Below are 15,799 nucleotides of genomic sequence, written 5' to 3' on the forward strand. Positions count from 1 at the left end.
TGGGAGTGCATCAATGGACGCGCATGCGTACCGGGCGTGCGTGCGTGGAAGTGACGTTGCATGGCGATGCGTACGCGCACATGACGTGTACGCGTCGATGCTCGCACGTGATTCACTTAAAGGCAAAATGCTGGGGGCAATTTCTGAGCTACCCAGGCCCAAATCCAACTGATTCCTAAGACTATTTCATGCAGAATTCAAGTTTGGGCAAAGGGGGGAGCAATTGTTTGGAGATTTTGCATCATGTAGTTTAGTTTCTAGAGAGAGAAGCTCCCTCTTCTCTCTAGAATTAGGGTTCTTAGGATATTTCCATCTTAGATCTAGGTCCAATTTCATGTTTTCATCTTATTTCCTTTATGAATTCTTGCTTCTACACCTTCATTCTCTTAGTTTGTGATGATAATTTTACTTTTATGCTTCTTTCATGTTTATGAATGCTCGTGTTGGATTTCGTTTATATTTAATAAATTTTGATGTTTGATGTTCTTTTATTGTTGATTTGAGTTGTTGATTTTACTTTCCTTGCAATTAGTAGTTGGTAGATTTTATTATTCTTGCACATTTATTATGCTTTCCTTGTACACCCACCAAGTGTTTGGAAAAATGCTTGGTTGGACTTTAGAGTAGATCTTGAGCATTCTTGGCTTGGAAAGAGTAATTAGGCAATCTTGAGTCATGAATACCCAATTTAGATTGGTGATCTAGAGTTGTTAGCTAGTATTGTTTCCATTAACTCTAATCTCTTGCTAATTCACTTAGTGAGTTGATTAGGACATTTGGATTAAGATTAGCTAGTCTTATTAGACTTTCTTCGAGTATGAGGATAACATGATACTTTCCTCTATCGTCGGGGATGACGTAATAAGATAAATTCTTGTTTATTATTGTGATATGATCGATTAATCTTGTTTGACATTCTCCCTATGTGAAGATAACAGGATACATTCTTTCATTTGTTGGAGTCGACTAAATAGGACGAATTAATCATTGTATGACTAGGATAGAAATCCTATATTCTCAACCCTTGCCATGAATGTCTCTCTTTATTAATTGCTTTCTTGAGTTGCTTGATTTACTTTTCTTGTCATTTAAATTCATGCCGTTTTATCAATCAACCCCTTGTCCCTTCATAGCCCATAACCATTCACTTCATTGGAATTCCTTGTGAGACGACCCGAGGTTTAAATACTTCGGTTAAATTTTCATTGGGGTTTGTACTTGTGACAAAACTAAAATTTAATTTGATGCGAGAGTTGTTTGTTGGTTTGGAGCTATACTTACAACGAAGTTCTTATTTCTACAAGAGAAAATCTAGACCGACAACGATTCTCACCTATCATGCATCGCGTACGCATCCAAGCCAGTTTCCAGAAAATATTAAGTTTGCAGAAAATAGATTTTTGCACCTAACTTCCGACGTCCATAACTTCCTCTACAAAATTCAGATTTTCACAAACCTTATACCGTTTTAAAGCTCTTGAAATTGTCTTTAATTTGAGATATTAAAATTCAAAATTCAAGGCTTAAGTTATGTATCACCAAAGTTCATTAAAAATCAAATTTTTCATAAAAGTGCTAAACCTCAAAGCTTTCAAAACTTTCCATTCCAAACCTTTCAAACTCTTACCAAAACTTCATCAATTCTCCACCATACACTTACCCACTTCCATATCATAGCTACTCTACCAATTCAATCAATTCAACATATGATCCATCTATTATTCTAATCAATTCTAACATCAATTTTCAACCAATCTTCAATAACTCATCATCATAACCACACTCTCAGCACAACACACACATCAACAATATATATATTCATCGTAATACATTAGCATCATCAAACACCAACACAATCATCATTCAACATAATCATAATTCATCAACATATCACACATTCCCATCAACCTCATTACTCAACATAATCACCCTCCATAATTCATCAAACATTTCAACAATTCACATTCATAATCAAACTCATCAATCATCAATCTTTTTATTAGGATTACTAATTTTTAATATACATACATGCTTCAATCTATCATATGGTCATCTAGCCTATGTTTTCATGAGACATTATATATTATATACAAGAAACCGAAACCATACCTTGGCCAATTTTTCCTAAGCTCACAACCACCAAAAATTCAAGCTTCAAAGACTCCAATCTATATTCAATGATTCCAGCCACCAAAGGTCTAACAATCAAGCTCCCAACATCATCAATGTATTCCAAATAAACAATATTCAATCTAATCCCACAACATATCACTATAATCAACATTCAAGCTTACTAATTTACTAATTAACAAAAGGTTTAAGGCTCTTACCTTCACCCACTAATTCTTGAGCAATACCCATAAGGAATTAAGGCTAGTGAACCCTGAAAACTTGAAAATCATCAAGGAATTGAGTTCCTCAAACTCTAAACCCAAATTTAACATACCGACAGAAATAGATCTAGGAAAACGCAAGTTACTTACAGTTTTGTTTAAATAGAATTGAAGAGCTCGACGAGCCCGACACGTTGATACAAACGGCTCATCAATCGGAAATCCGAATTGAAAGTTATGAGGATTTGAAGTTGGAAGTGAAATTAAGTTAGGGTTTGGTGTTCCTCCATTGAAGCTTAGCGTGTTTCACCAAAAAGGGAGGGGTTGAGTGGCTGATTGCTTAAGTTGGGTCAATATATATGTTGGGCCTTGGGCCCAATATGGGCCTGGTCCAACCGGTTTAGCCTGTTTGGCCCAATCTTAGGCCAAATTTTTTAAAACTAGTGTCAAAATTCGTATTTTATTTTTTCTACCTCATTTAACTATAAAATTTCATTTTCTAATTTCTTTAATTAATTATTAATTTATTGGCTAATTACTTATTAATTTTGTGGGTTTTAAATCCTACCCACCTAAATAAGAATTTTGCCCTCAAAATTTAGATCCAGTTACTTGAAAAGATGTGTAGGTAGTCTCTTCTCACTTCGGGTTCAAGTTCACAAGTGCATTCAACAATCTCAGGCTGATTCCAAGCAGCCTTTATTAACAACGCTACTTTTCTGCCTAGTCACTTAACACTGGTATTGCCAACCTCAACCAAAGTTTCTCAATATGTTAAATCCCCATCTTGATTTTTAAATTAACTCAGACCATAAAACATGGTTTACCTCAGAGGTATATTGCCAGCATTGTGGAATGTGGGTATGTCGTGCAAGTTCAAGAGATACAGCAGAAAAGGTGTCTGATATCTCACTGGCCCTTAATCTGTCTTAATACTTCAAACGGTTTCATACATCTTGATTTTGATTCCTTAGTTTTGATTGCTCACTGACTCTAGCTGTTGAAGTAACTTGTTGAAAGTATATAACTTCCTCATTCAACTTACACCTGCTGCATCATTCAGATTTTATTTGTCCCTAAGAGTTCGATCATTCGCTCTACTTCACCCACTAACTCCCATAAGCTTTGCACGCTCGAACAGTATTACACCATACGGCACAATCTAGGTTCAGTCTTAAGTTTTGACACATTAGTACTATTCCATCATTTCCAATTTAACTATGCATAAATGTAATGTTTCAACGTTATATAAGGCAATTTAGGATTTAACTACCAATTTAACAGTTATCTCCACCTTGTTAGGACTGTCTGGCATCCTGAGTCTCCTTATGTGGACAGTTCCAGGACATATTCCCACGCCGACCGCACTTATAGTGTAACACTCTAATTAGCCTAAGCCTTACCTCGCGCCGTAAAGCAAACGTTAATTAGAGATTACAACGATCTAAGCTCGTACATAACATATTTATAGAAAGAATAGTATAATCTAGAAGCCCGATAAAAGATATAGCTCAAAACTGGGTTTCAAAAGCGCAAAACGTACTAACGAAGCTGCTATCTTAAGATACAAGAAACAGATGAGATATAATAAGAGATAAGTATATAATATCATAGGAAACTAGCCACGACTCATGGAGTTTAAGCCGGCTAGCCATATACAGATATACAGAACCAGACAGTTTAAAAACAGCTTATACAAGTTTTGTTCTCTCAAATACAAGCCTCTAGGCAAAACAAAATACAAAAGGAGAGATGTATAAACAAAATAAACTAAAAAGTCTCCAAAGAATCCAAGATCCTTTGCTTCTGTCACCATCCAAAGTAACTCACCGAGGTGGGTTGCGACCTGCATCTAAAAAATACAACAGATATATGGTATGAGAACCGGAGGTTCTCAGTATGGTAACAGTGCCCAGTGATGTAGGATATAAGACCTCGGGATACCAAAGGTAATCCTAAGCTCCATATCCATCACAAGATTCAACTTAAGCATACTAAAACAAATAAACATAATATAAACCTTAACATAAATAAACCAGGTAATCTATCTTAGGGGATTTCTACTCTAACCAAACACTGCTGTCCCACAGCCTTCACCAACCGATCCTCCATGCGATCCCATTGCCACCGCCTTCCGAACCTCCTCAATCCCAGTAGAAAGCACAGATAATATACAACGCAAGTAAAACACAAGTAGAAGCATATAAGGCAAATAATTCAGATAGCAAGTAAGCATGTTATTCAATTAGGCAAGCCATTACAAGTAGACAAAGCATACAAACAGATAGAAAATGCATATGTGAATGCCTGTCCTACTGGCTGTGATATCACATTGTTGGTTCAACTGTCAACCCAAAACATCTCCATGGAGATGTCGCCCTTCGGAATTCTCATATGGGAACCCCCGAGATATAGTGCTCGGATCACTGTCTAGGTACTGGCGCCTGCACGCTCTATAGATCTGAAGGCATGCGAGCGGGATACTCTTGCCACAGACCTCACATCTCAACGCGAGCGGGATGAACCACCGCCTTTACGCCGCCGCCACTACCTCAACAGGCGGGATCCAACCGCCGTCCCTGCCGGGTGCATAGCGTCTCATAATCTCAATATAAAACAATGGTACAGTGGTTTTCAGAAAATATTTTCAGTATAAAGTGGATCCATCAATCTCATTCAGAGTCCACGACTCCACTCAACCACCGTCAATCCGCAATTCAGTTTCCGAACATCAACATTTCACAATTTCTCATCTCCTATATCAATCATCCTTCACATAACGTCAAACCATCCTCAGCACGCCAGAAACCTAGGCCTCCATTTTTTAATTTGTCTTAAAATTATTTACTAAAACCCTTAGGTTATATCCCATGTTCTAATACTCAAAACCAAGCCCAAAAGTCTTAAAATAGTATTATAGAAGCTTACAACCTTGTTAGAAAGGTGGAATAGTTGAAAACATATAAAATTTGAGAAACAGGGCGTGTGCGGCCGCACAGGGGTGTCTGCGTGCGCACGCCCAAGAGGTTTTAAAAGTATGCGTGCGCATAGGGGTGTGTGCGTACGAACAGATACTGAAATCCACAAGGTCTGTTCACTCGCACAGGGTGTGCTAGCGTCCCCAACAGACTCCCCTTCCCGACCTGTGCGTGCGCACAGGGGTGTGTGCGTCCGCATAGGTCGCAATTCTCCATTGATGTGTGCGCGCACTAGCTGTGCTACCGCTGCAACCAGTAGGCACTTCCCTGCCTGTGCGTGCCCATAGGTGGGTGCGTCCGCACAGAATATGATTTTCACAGGGTTGTGCGTGTGCACAAGGCTGTGCGGGTGCACGCATCAGAAATCCTAAAATTCTGCAACTTAGCAAAATTTCATATTTTTAACATCAACTTTAAATGATCATAACTTTCTCTACAAAATTCCAATTTTTACAAACTTTATATCGATTTAAAGGGTTTTCAAAGATCTTTAATTCTAGATAAGTTTCAATCCATTTTCAAAAACCGAGGAAAAAGTTATGATCGAACAAAGTTCACCAAAATTCCCTTTTTACCCAAATTTTACATATACGCAAATTTACCAAATTCACAAGCCACATCCAACTAGATCAATACCAAACCCCCATTTACAACACAATTTACCTTCTAGGATTACCAATATCATTTCAGCATACAACATCAACCAACCACATAAATCCAAACCTATCCTATAGGTTACTAGCCTAAGTGTCCATGAATATTATATACTACATATAGGAAACCGAAACTATACCTTGGCCAATTCCCAATATACCCTTAAACCAAAGTTGAGCACAAGCTAGGCTTTTCCAACACAATCCAAGCCACCAACAATCACCAATAAGCTCCAACAAGTTCAATTTCTCACCACTTCAAGCTATAACACACATAATTCATAATAATTCAACCTAGGGTTTGTCAACTTGAAATTCCACAAGGGTTTAATGGCTCTTATCTTTTCCAATAGATTTGATAGCAAAAATCCAAGACTAAACAAGGATTAGACCAAACCTAAACATCCAAAATCACAAAAACTCACTTAATCACAATCCCTAAGAACCAAAATTTTGGAGATAAGAATAGATAGGATTTCGTAGTTACCTCCCCAGTTTTTTGTATGGATTTTGTAGAGCTCTTCACAAGGAACGCGTAGCCGCAAACGGTGCGGCGATCGGAGCTCCGTAGCTCAAGATATGAGCTAGAGAAGAAGAGGGTGAATAGTGTTTCTTCCTCCCCTTCTCCCCTTTCTATTTTTGTTGTGTGGGTGTGTTTAGTTGTGTTGTGGCTGCATGGGTTCATTAATTGAGCCTTTTATATGTTGGGCTTGGGCCCAACTTGGGCCCGGTCCAACCTGTTAGCGTTTTTAGCCCGTTTGGCCTAACTTCGGGCCAATCCTTTAAAATTAACGTCCAGTTTTCCATTCCTAATGTTTTCTAAGGTTTTTGATGGTTTTCACTTTTTCTCGTGCAGTACCAGGCAGACTTGAACCGGTTCAACCGGTTCAACTGTCGGTTCACAGTTTTTCACGGTTTTTTGCAGAAAGTACATTTTCTCACTCAGAAAGACCTACTGAGTCCAAAAATCACCTTTAAATCCTCAAATTCTCACTCTAACATTTCGGAATCTAATTTGGGCAATATTAATCACTTCATTAACCGGTTGATTAGTTGCGGTTCTTACATATAGTATAAGCCTGAGCCAAAATGACACGCCCTATTCGAGTGATAGCTTCCGCATCTCTGACAACTTGAATCATCTGAAGCAACCGCTGACTGTTTTCCCTTTCTCTTGAATTCTTGGCCCCTTGGTGCAAAGTTTTGATTATGTTCCCTTCGGTGAAATTTCCGGCTATCATTCCTTTCTATAGCATCCTTCTTTAAACATTCTTTTGTGACCTTGCTCTTGTTCACCAAGTTTGAGAAAACTCTTATCTCCATCAAGCCCACTGAACTCAGTATATCACTTCAGAGTCCTCCTTCATATTTGATGCACTTCTATTCCTCAAAGTCTCCAGGAGCACCCTGACAAATATTGGAAAATCGACATAATTTTTCAAACTTATTTGTGTATTCAGCTACAGATATTTGACCTTGCTTCAGTTGAAACAATTCAAGTTCCTTAGCTGTCCTGACCGAATTGGGGAAGTACTTTTTGTAGAATTCCTGATGACTTTCTTATTATATCTTAAGGCCATCATTTGCTTTAGTGCTTCCTTTTTTATCCAAGCTTGTTCTCAGACTTCTGGGAGGAGGTCGAATTCTTCCTTTTGTGCTTGGACATTGATCACTTTATCATAGAATCTAATCCTTGGAGATTATTCAATGATCTCTACAAGAATCATGGCTTTTATGCCATAAGCAAGTTGGAAAGGTGATTCCCCAATTGTTGAGTGGGGAGTTGTCCGATATGCCCACAAGACTTGAGGAAGCTCGTCTGTCCATGCTCCCTTTGCATCTCGTAGTCGGTGTTTTAACCCGGCCAACACAACTTTGTTTGTAGCTTTGGCTTGTCCATTGGCTTGAGAATATTCTACCGATGTGAACTGGTGCTTAATCTTGATGTTGGCCACCGGGCTTCTAAAGGCTGAGTCAGTGAACTGAGTTTCATTGTCTGTGGTGATGGAATATGGAACTCCAAACTAGGTGATAATGTTCTTATAGAAGAACTTTCGAATTCTTTGAGCTATGATGGTTGCCAAAGATTCTGCCTCGATCCACTTAGTGAAATAATTAATACCTACTATGAGGTACTTTACTTGTCCAAGGGCTTGTGAAAATGGACCGAGGATACCTAAGCTCTATTTTGCAAATGGCCAAGGTGAAGTGACATTAATGAGTTCTTCTGGAGGCACTACATGGAAGTTATCATGCTTTTGAAAAAATGGACACTTTTTAACGAAGTCGGCCGCTTCCCTTTACAAGGTCGGCCAAAAAAAGCCGGCTCTAATGAGCAGATATTTTATATGCTTTTTTATGCTATTTTCTTAGTGTTTTTAGTATCCTTTGTTAAGTTTTATTATGTTTTTGTAGGTTTTAGTGCAAAATTTACTTTTTGGATACTACTTTTAGCTTTTGTATTTTTCTTATGATTTTAGGTGATTTTTGGGTGAAATTAGCAAGTTTTGGCAAAGTCTGATTCAGAGGCGAAGAAACGAGTGTAGATGTTGTCAGAACCTGACCTCCATGCATTCAAATGAGCATTTCTAGAGCTACAGAGGTTCAATTGACGCGCTCTCAAAAGCGTTGGAAAGCTAACTTCTAGGGTTTTTCAGCAATATATAATGGTCTATACTTTTCTTTGGATTGAATGCCCAACTTACCCCCTTTCTGGCGTTCAACACCCATGAGGGACTAAAGCCAGCGTTGAACGCCCAAACCCAGCGTTCAATGCCAACAAGTGGCTCAAGGCAGCATATTTACCCCCTAGTGGGCATTCAACACCCACTCCTTCAAGTTGGACCCCAAGCTCAACCCAAACACTCACCAAGTGGTCCCAAAAGTGGATTTTTGCACCTCTAGCTTAGTTTATTTCATTTTGTAATTTTTAATTATTATTAATACCTTATTAGGTCTAGTTATCAGTATATATAGAACAAGGATCACCCTTGTTAGAGGACTTTTGACACTTTATACGTTTTTCATAGTATTTTGTACATTATTAGCGGCTAAACCTCTTAAGTTAAGGATAGGAACTCTGCTCATTCCTATGGATTAATATCATTACTTTTCTACTTTAATATATGTTTGATTTCATTCTATGATGCATTTTCGTTCTTTATCCTTATGAATCTGGGGTGGAACTGGCGCATGACCCCTTATTCTACATGAGTTATTGCGAGTCCTTGGCGAGATAGTATTGAGCTGCAACTTGAGAATGCATAACAGATTCCAATAGAGTATCTGGGCTAATTGGGATATGTGACATAAGATCCTGTTAGTCATGGATAATTGAAATTTTTGTGGTGCTAAGGCTAGAATCATAGAGCTTCATTCTCCGATCTGGAAGATCCGACCTTGTCTATAGCGTTTTGTGTAGGATCATCAGAGATTGAATTGTGTGAGCTTCACCCTCATTCAGATCAATTGACCATTGGTGTGGCGTTTGATATGGATCAGAGGAAATTAATGACCACTGACCTTGGCTTTAATCACTTACAGCCTTGGCATTGAATGGATCACTAATTGTTAAAGTAGTCAGTAAAGAGTATTAATCCGTAAGAACATGCATCTCCGAGGCCTTAACTGCGTTCTTATCATTGTTTCTACATCAAGTTTGTATTGCCTTCATTCTTATTTTGTTTCATGCGTTTCTACAACAACCACTCTTTTCTATTCGCCTGACTAAGATTTGCAAGAGAACCATTGCTTGCTCAATTCGACAATCCTCGTGGGATCAATCCTTACTCACCTGAGGTATTACTTGGACGACCCGGTGCACTTACCGATTTAGCTGTGCGAGTTTCAAATTTTACACACCAAGTTTTTGGCGTCGTTGTTGGGGATTGTTCGTGATTGACAAACTACCGGTTGTCTTGTTCGATAGATCCGGTACTTTTTACTGCTTTCTTTTAATTGTGTTTCTTATTAAAATTTTCAAACCATCTTTGTTTATCATCTTAGAGGTTTTAAAAAATTCATCTTAATCATCTTTTTCTTTATTTCAAATTTTGTTTCAGATCTTAAGTTTGGTGTCTTTTGGTTTTTATTTTTTAATTGAATCTTTAAAAATTGTTCTTGTTGTCTTTCTTTGTGTTCAAATTTTTCTTTGTATTTTTTCTTGTTTGATTTCAAAATTTTTAAATTTGGTGTCTTTTAGTGTTTTTCTCTCTCTATTTTTGAAATTTGTGCCATTTAATTTCAAAATTTTTAAGTTTAGTGTCCTTTAGTGTTTTTTATTTTAATTTTTCAAAATTATTGTTGTTTAAATACAAAAGTTTTAAGTTTGGTGTCCCATTGGTATCTTTTCATTTAATTTAATTTTCTTGTTTATATTTTCATCTTTAATCTTTATCTTATCTTTTTCTTTAATTTTAAAATTTTGTTATCTTATCTTTCTTTTTAAATTTAAATTTTAAAAGTTTAGTATTTGGTTAGCTTTCCTTTCTTTCAAATTTGAATTTCAAAATCTTTCTTTGACTTTCTCTTTTTAATTTCAAAATTTTTCAAAAATCAAATCTTTTGTCTTAAAGTTTTAAAATCATATCTTATTATCTTGTTTGACTTTTTCTTTCCAAATTTAAATTTTAAAATCTTTGATTGACTCTTTCATTTTAAATTTCAAAAATTTTCAAAATCAAGTTTTTTATTTTATTTTCAAATCTTGTTAGTTAGTTATTTGTTTTATCTTATTTTAATTTTAAAAGTTTGGTGTCTTGATTAGTAATCTTGTTTTTCTTGTTTATCTTTTCTATCTTTAAATTCTTTATCTTATCTTTTTCTTTGATTTTCAAAATTTTGTTATCTTATCTTATTTCAAATTTAAAATTTTAAGTTTTAGTATCTTGTTAGTTTTGCTTTCTTTTAAAATTTGAATTTTAAAATTTTTTAATTTTGTTTAAAACTTATCTTATCTTTAAATTCAAATTTTGAAAAGTTTAGTATTTCGTTTGTTTTTCTTTCTTTTAAATTTGAACTTTAAAATCTTTAAATTTTCAAATCTTATTTTATCTTGTTTCTTTCTCTTGACTTTTTCTTTCCAATTTTTGAAATTCAAAATCTTTTATTGACTTTTTTTTTTAATTTTTGAAAATTTTAATTATTATTTTTCTATTTTTTTTATTTTCGAATTTTTAAAAAAAACCTCTCTTTAGAACATCTCACGGGGAGCTCTATATACTTTGACATAGAGACCCCTACATTTTCTTTGCTTTGCTCTTTGTTGGTGTAGGCAGGAACAGGAAAAATTCACTATGAATCCACTTGAGATCAGAATACACAACCAAGAAGAACTTTAGGGTCTTATACTGCCCCCACTCTTGACTTATATGGAAGGAGTATTTTTATACCACCTATTGGAGTAGCCAATTTTGAGCTCAACCCACAGTTGATCACTTTAGTGCAGCAAAACTGCCAGTATCATGGACTTCCACAAGAAGAACTCACAGAATTCCTTGCAAACTTCCTGCAGATTTCTGACACAGTGCGAGCCGAAGGAGTATACTAGGATGTCTACAGGCTGCTGCTCTTCCCATTTGTTGTAAAAGGCCAAGCAAAGAGGTGGTTGGATACCCAACTCCAATCGAGCTTGAACACATGGGATAAGCTAGTAGACAAGTTCTTCAACCAATACTTTCCAAAGAAGCTAACCCAGCTCAGGCTAGACATTCAAGACTTCAGACAAAAAGAGAATGAGTCTCTTCATGATACTTGGGGGAGGTACAGAATGATGCTACAAAGATGCCCCAAGGAAATGTTTTTAGAATGGGTAAAACTGGACATTTTTTATTACGGACTCTTAGACAGGGCTAAGATGTCCCTAGATCATTCTGCAGGAGGTTCAATCCACAAGAGAAAGACAATCAAAGAAGCTCAAGAAATCATTAAGACAATCGCCAGCAACCAGCATCTATACTCATCTGGTGAGACTGCAATGAACAGAGAGGTCAAGGCAGTGTACATTAAATCAGACCCTCCAAAACAGAGTGAATCATTGACCCAGTAGCTATACTCCCTCACACAACAATTGCTAAGTTTGTAAGAGGTGTTGCAAGAAACCCATTCCCCCATTAGGAATATAGAGGCACGATTGAACCAGGATAAACAACACTTGTCCAAACGGATAAAAGAAGAGTGCCAAGCCATCCAATTAAGGAGTGAAAGGACACTGAATACCCAATCTCAGAACAGTAAAAAGCAGGGGAAAGAGAAAACGTCAGAAGGTGGCAACACAGCCTCCCAAGACACTACAAAGGGCGCTGAACGCCCAGAGGGGGAGAACCCTGGCATTCAATGCCCAGCAGGGGTCAACAAAGGCGTCCAATGCCCAGAAGGGGGCAGTGCTGGGTTCAATGCCAGGAAAGGGCCAGCATGGGCGTTGAACGCCCAGATGGGGGAGGCTAGGCATGTGCAAGTTCAGGGAACACCCCTCCTAGGCAAGCTGGTAATCCTCCCTCAGGCACCATAGACACTCAACCTGTACCACTCAAAACACTTGAGTATAGGACCAAGATGCCATTCCCTCAGAAACTCCGGGAATTAGAAAAGGATAAACAATTTGCCTGGTTTGCAGATTGCCTCAAGACACTGGAGATTAAGATTCCTTTTGCAGAAGTCCTTGAAAAAATACCCTCCTATGCAAAGTTTATGAAGGACATATTAAGCCACAAGAAGGACTGGAGGGAAGTAGAGACAGTCTTCCTTACTGAAGAGTGCAATGTAGTCATCCAGAGGAACCTACCAGAAAAGCTTCAGGACCCTGGAAGCTTCATGATACCTTGCAGCCTTGGAGACACCTGCATAAGGAAGGCTCTATGTGATCTTAGGGCAAACATCAACTTAATACCTTCCTCACTATTAAAGAAACTTTGTCTAATCCGAGAAGTTAAGCCCACTCGTATATGCCTGCAGTTGGCTGACGGTTCGGCCAAGATTCCATTAGGAGTGATTGAAGACATGATTGTGAAAGTTCGACCATTTGCATTCCCTACATATTTCATAGTCCTGGAAATTGAAGAACACAAGGATGTGTCCATTATTCTAGATAGGCCTTTTCTGGCAACAGGAAGAACTCTCATTTATGTGAAAAAAGGGAAAGTGACCTTGAGAGTCAATGAGGACGAGTTCATACTGAATGTCACCAAGGCCATGCAATACCCTGATACCCCAGAGGAATGCATGAGGATTGATATCATCGATTCCCTGATGGAAGAGGTACATACAGTTGAGAGCCTCGAGGAGGAGCTGAATAATATCCTTGAAGATACCAGCCCAGAGAGAGGCATCAGAAGAGTAGGAGGAGACCTTAGAAGCCCCTAAAGCGGAGGATGGACCTCCCAAACACGAGCCCAAGCCAGTTCCATCATCCTTGAAATATGTGTTTCTAGGAGAAGGAGACACTTACCCTATGATCATAAGCTCTTCCTTGAAGCCACAAGAGGAAGAAGCACTGATTCAGGTGCTGAAGACACACAAAACAGCTCCCGACTGGACCATAAGTGACTTAAAGGGAATAGTCTAACCAGATGCATGCACAAGATCAGGCTCGAAGATGATGCCAAACCAGTGGTGCAACCACAAAGGCGACTGAATCCGGCAATGAAGGAAGTAGTGCAGAAAGAAGTTACTAAATTGTGGGAGGTAGGGATTATCTATCCCATCTTAGATAGCCCTTGGGTGAGTCCTGTCCAAGTTGTACCCAAGAAAGGAGGAATGGCAGTGATCCACAATGAGAAGAATGAACTGATTCCCATGAGAACAGTTACAGGGTGGCGTATGTGTATTGATTATAAGAGACTCAACAACACCATAAGATAGGATCATTTCCCCTACCATTCATAGACCAAATGCTGGAAAGACTAGATGGACATGCATTCTACTACTTTCTGGATGGCTATTCAGGCTATAATCAGATTGCAGTAGATCCTCAAGATCAGGAGAAGACAATATTCACATGCCCATATGGCGTGTTTGCTTACAGAAGAATGCCATTCGGCTTCTGTAATGCACCTGCCACCTTCCAAAGGTGTATGCTCTCCATTTTTTCTGACATGGTTGAGAAATTTCTTGAGGTATTAATGGATGACTTCTCTGTCCTCGATGATTCATTTGATTTATGCCTTAACCATCTCGTTTTAGTTCTGAAATGATGCCAAGAAACGAACCTAGTTTTAAACTGGGAAAAATGCCACTTCATGGTGACTGAAGGAATTGTTCTTAGACATCGAATTTCGAACAAGGGCATTGAGGTTGACAGGCCAAGGTGGAAGTCATTGAACGGTTATCACCACCTACTATTGTTAGAGCAATCAGAAGTTTCTTGGAACATGCAGGTTTCTACAAGAGGTTTATAAAAGACTTCTCCAAAATTGCAAAACCCTTGTGTAATCTCTTAGCTACTAACACTCCATTTATTTTTAACACGGAGTGCCTGCATGCCTTTGAAACTTTGAAAGCAAAGCTTATCTCTGCACTTGTCATTTCTGCACCCAACTGGGACCTACCATTTGAACTGATGTGTGATGCTAGAGATCATGCAATTGGTGCAGACCTGGGACATATAAATGATAAGCTCTTACATGTCATCTATTATGTTAGTCATGTTTTAAAGGACGCATAAAGAAACTACACCACTACAGAAAAGGAGTTACTTGCAGTGGTTTACGCCATTGACAAGTTTAGATCCTATTTAATAGGCTCTAAGGTCATTATCTATACTAACCATGCTGCTCTCAAGTACCTTCTTTCTAAGCAGGACTCTAAACCAAGATTGATAAAATGGGTATTACTCCTGCAAGAATTTGACATAGAGATCAGAGACAAGAAAGGATCGGAAAACTAGGTGGCTGACTACTTGTCCTGACTTGAACCCGCAGTAGGGACGTCTCCTCCTACTACTAAGATATCCGAGACCTTTTCAGATGAACAACTCTTTATAATACGCAAAGAACATTGGTTTGCTGACATTGCAAATTACAAAGCTATAAGGTTCATCCCCAAGGAATACAGTAGACAGCAAGTTCGAAAACTCATCCATGATGCTAAGTACTACTTGTGGGATGAACCATACCTTTATAAAAATTTCTCAGATGGTATAATCCGCCGTTGCGTGTCTGAGGAAGAAACACAGCAAATCCTATGGCACTATCATGGCTCAGATTATGTTGGTCATTTTGGAGTGAGTGAACAGCCACCAAGGTTTTTCAGAGCGGCTTCTATTGGCCAACGCTCTTCAAGGACTCCCGAGAGTTTAGCCGCAACTGTGATAGTTGTCAACGTGCTGGAAATCTCCCTCAAAATCACGAGATGCCCCAACAAGGGATCTTGGAAATTGAGCTATTTAATGTGTGGGGCATAGACTTCATGGGACCTTTTCCACCCTCATATTCAAATACATACATCCTTGTGGTAGTAGACTATGTGTCTAAATGGGTTGAGGCAATCGTATCACCCACTAATGACACTCGAGTAGTAATGAAGTTCCTCCAAAAACACATTGTTAGCAGATTCAGTGTCCCAAGGACACTAATTAGTGATGGAGGCAGTCACTTTTGTAACAGACAACTCGACTCAATTCTGCAACATTATGGTATTCGCCACAGAGTGGCAACTCTCTACCATCCACAAATAAATGGATAAGCTGAAGTTTCCAACACGGAGCTTAAAAGAATCCTGGAGAGAACAGTGAGCACCTTTAGGAAGGACTGGGCAAGGAAGCTTGACGACACTTTCTCGGCGTATAGAATAGCTTTCAAGATCCCTATTGGAATGTCACCCTACCAGCTGGTCTATGGTA

The 15,799-nt window shown here is 38.3% G+C and overlaps 1 protein-coding gene across 1 annotated transcript; it reads left to right on the forward strand.

The window, feature by feature from the left end:
* Positions 1–12,516: 12,516 nt before the first annotated feature.
* On the forward strand, positions 12,517–13,323 carry LOC107615839 (uncharacterized). The gene has a single exon (XM_016317861.1). The coding sequence runs from the start codon at positions 12,517–12,519 to the stop codon at positions 13,321–13,323; it is 807 nt and encodes a 268-aa protein (XP_016173347.1).
* The last annotated feature ends 2,476 nt before the right edge of the window (positions 13,324–15,799 follow it).

Source organism: Arachis ipaensis, chromosome B9 (assembly GCF_059453495.1).
Source record: "Arachis ipaensis isolate K30076 ecotype BB chromosome B9, ASM5945349v1, whole genome shotgun sequence".
Taxonomy (NCBI): domain Eukaryota; kingdom Viridiplantae; phylum Streptophyta; class Magnoliopsida; order Fabales; family Fabaceae; genus Arachis; species Arachis ipaensis.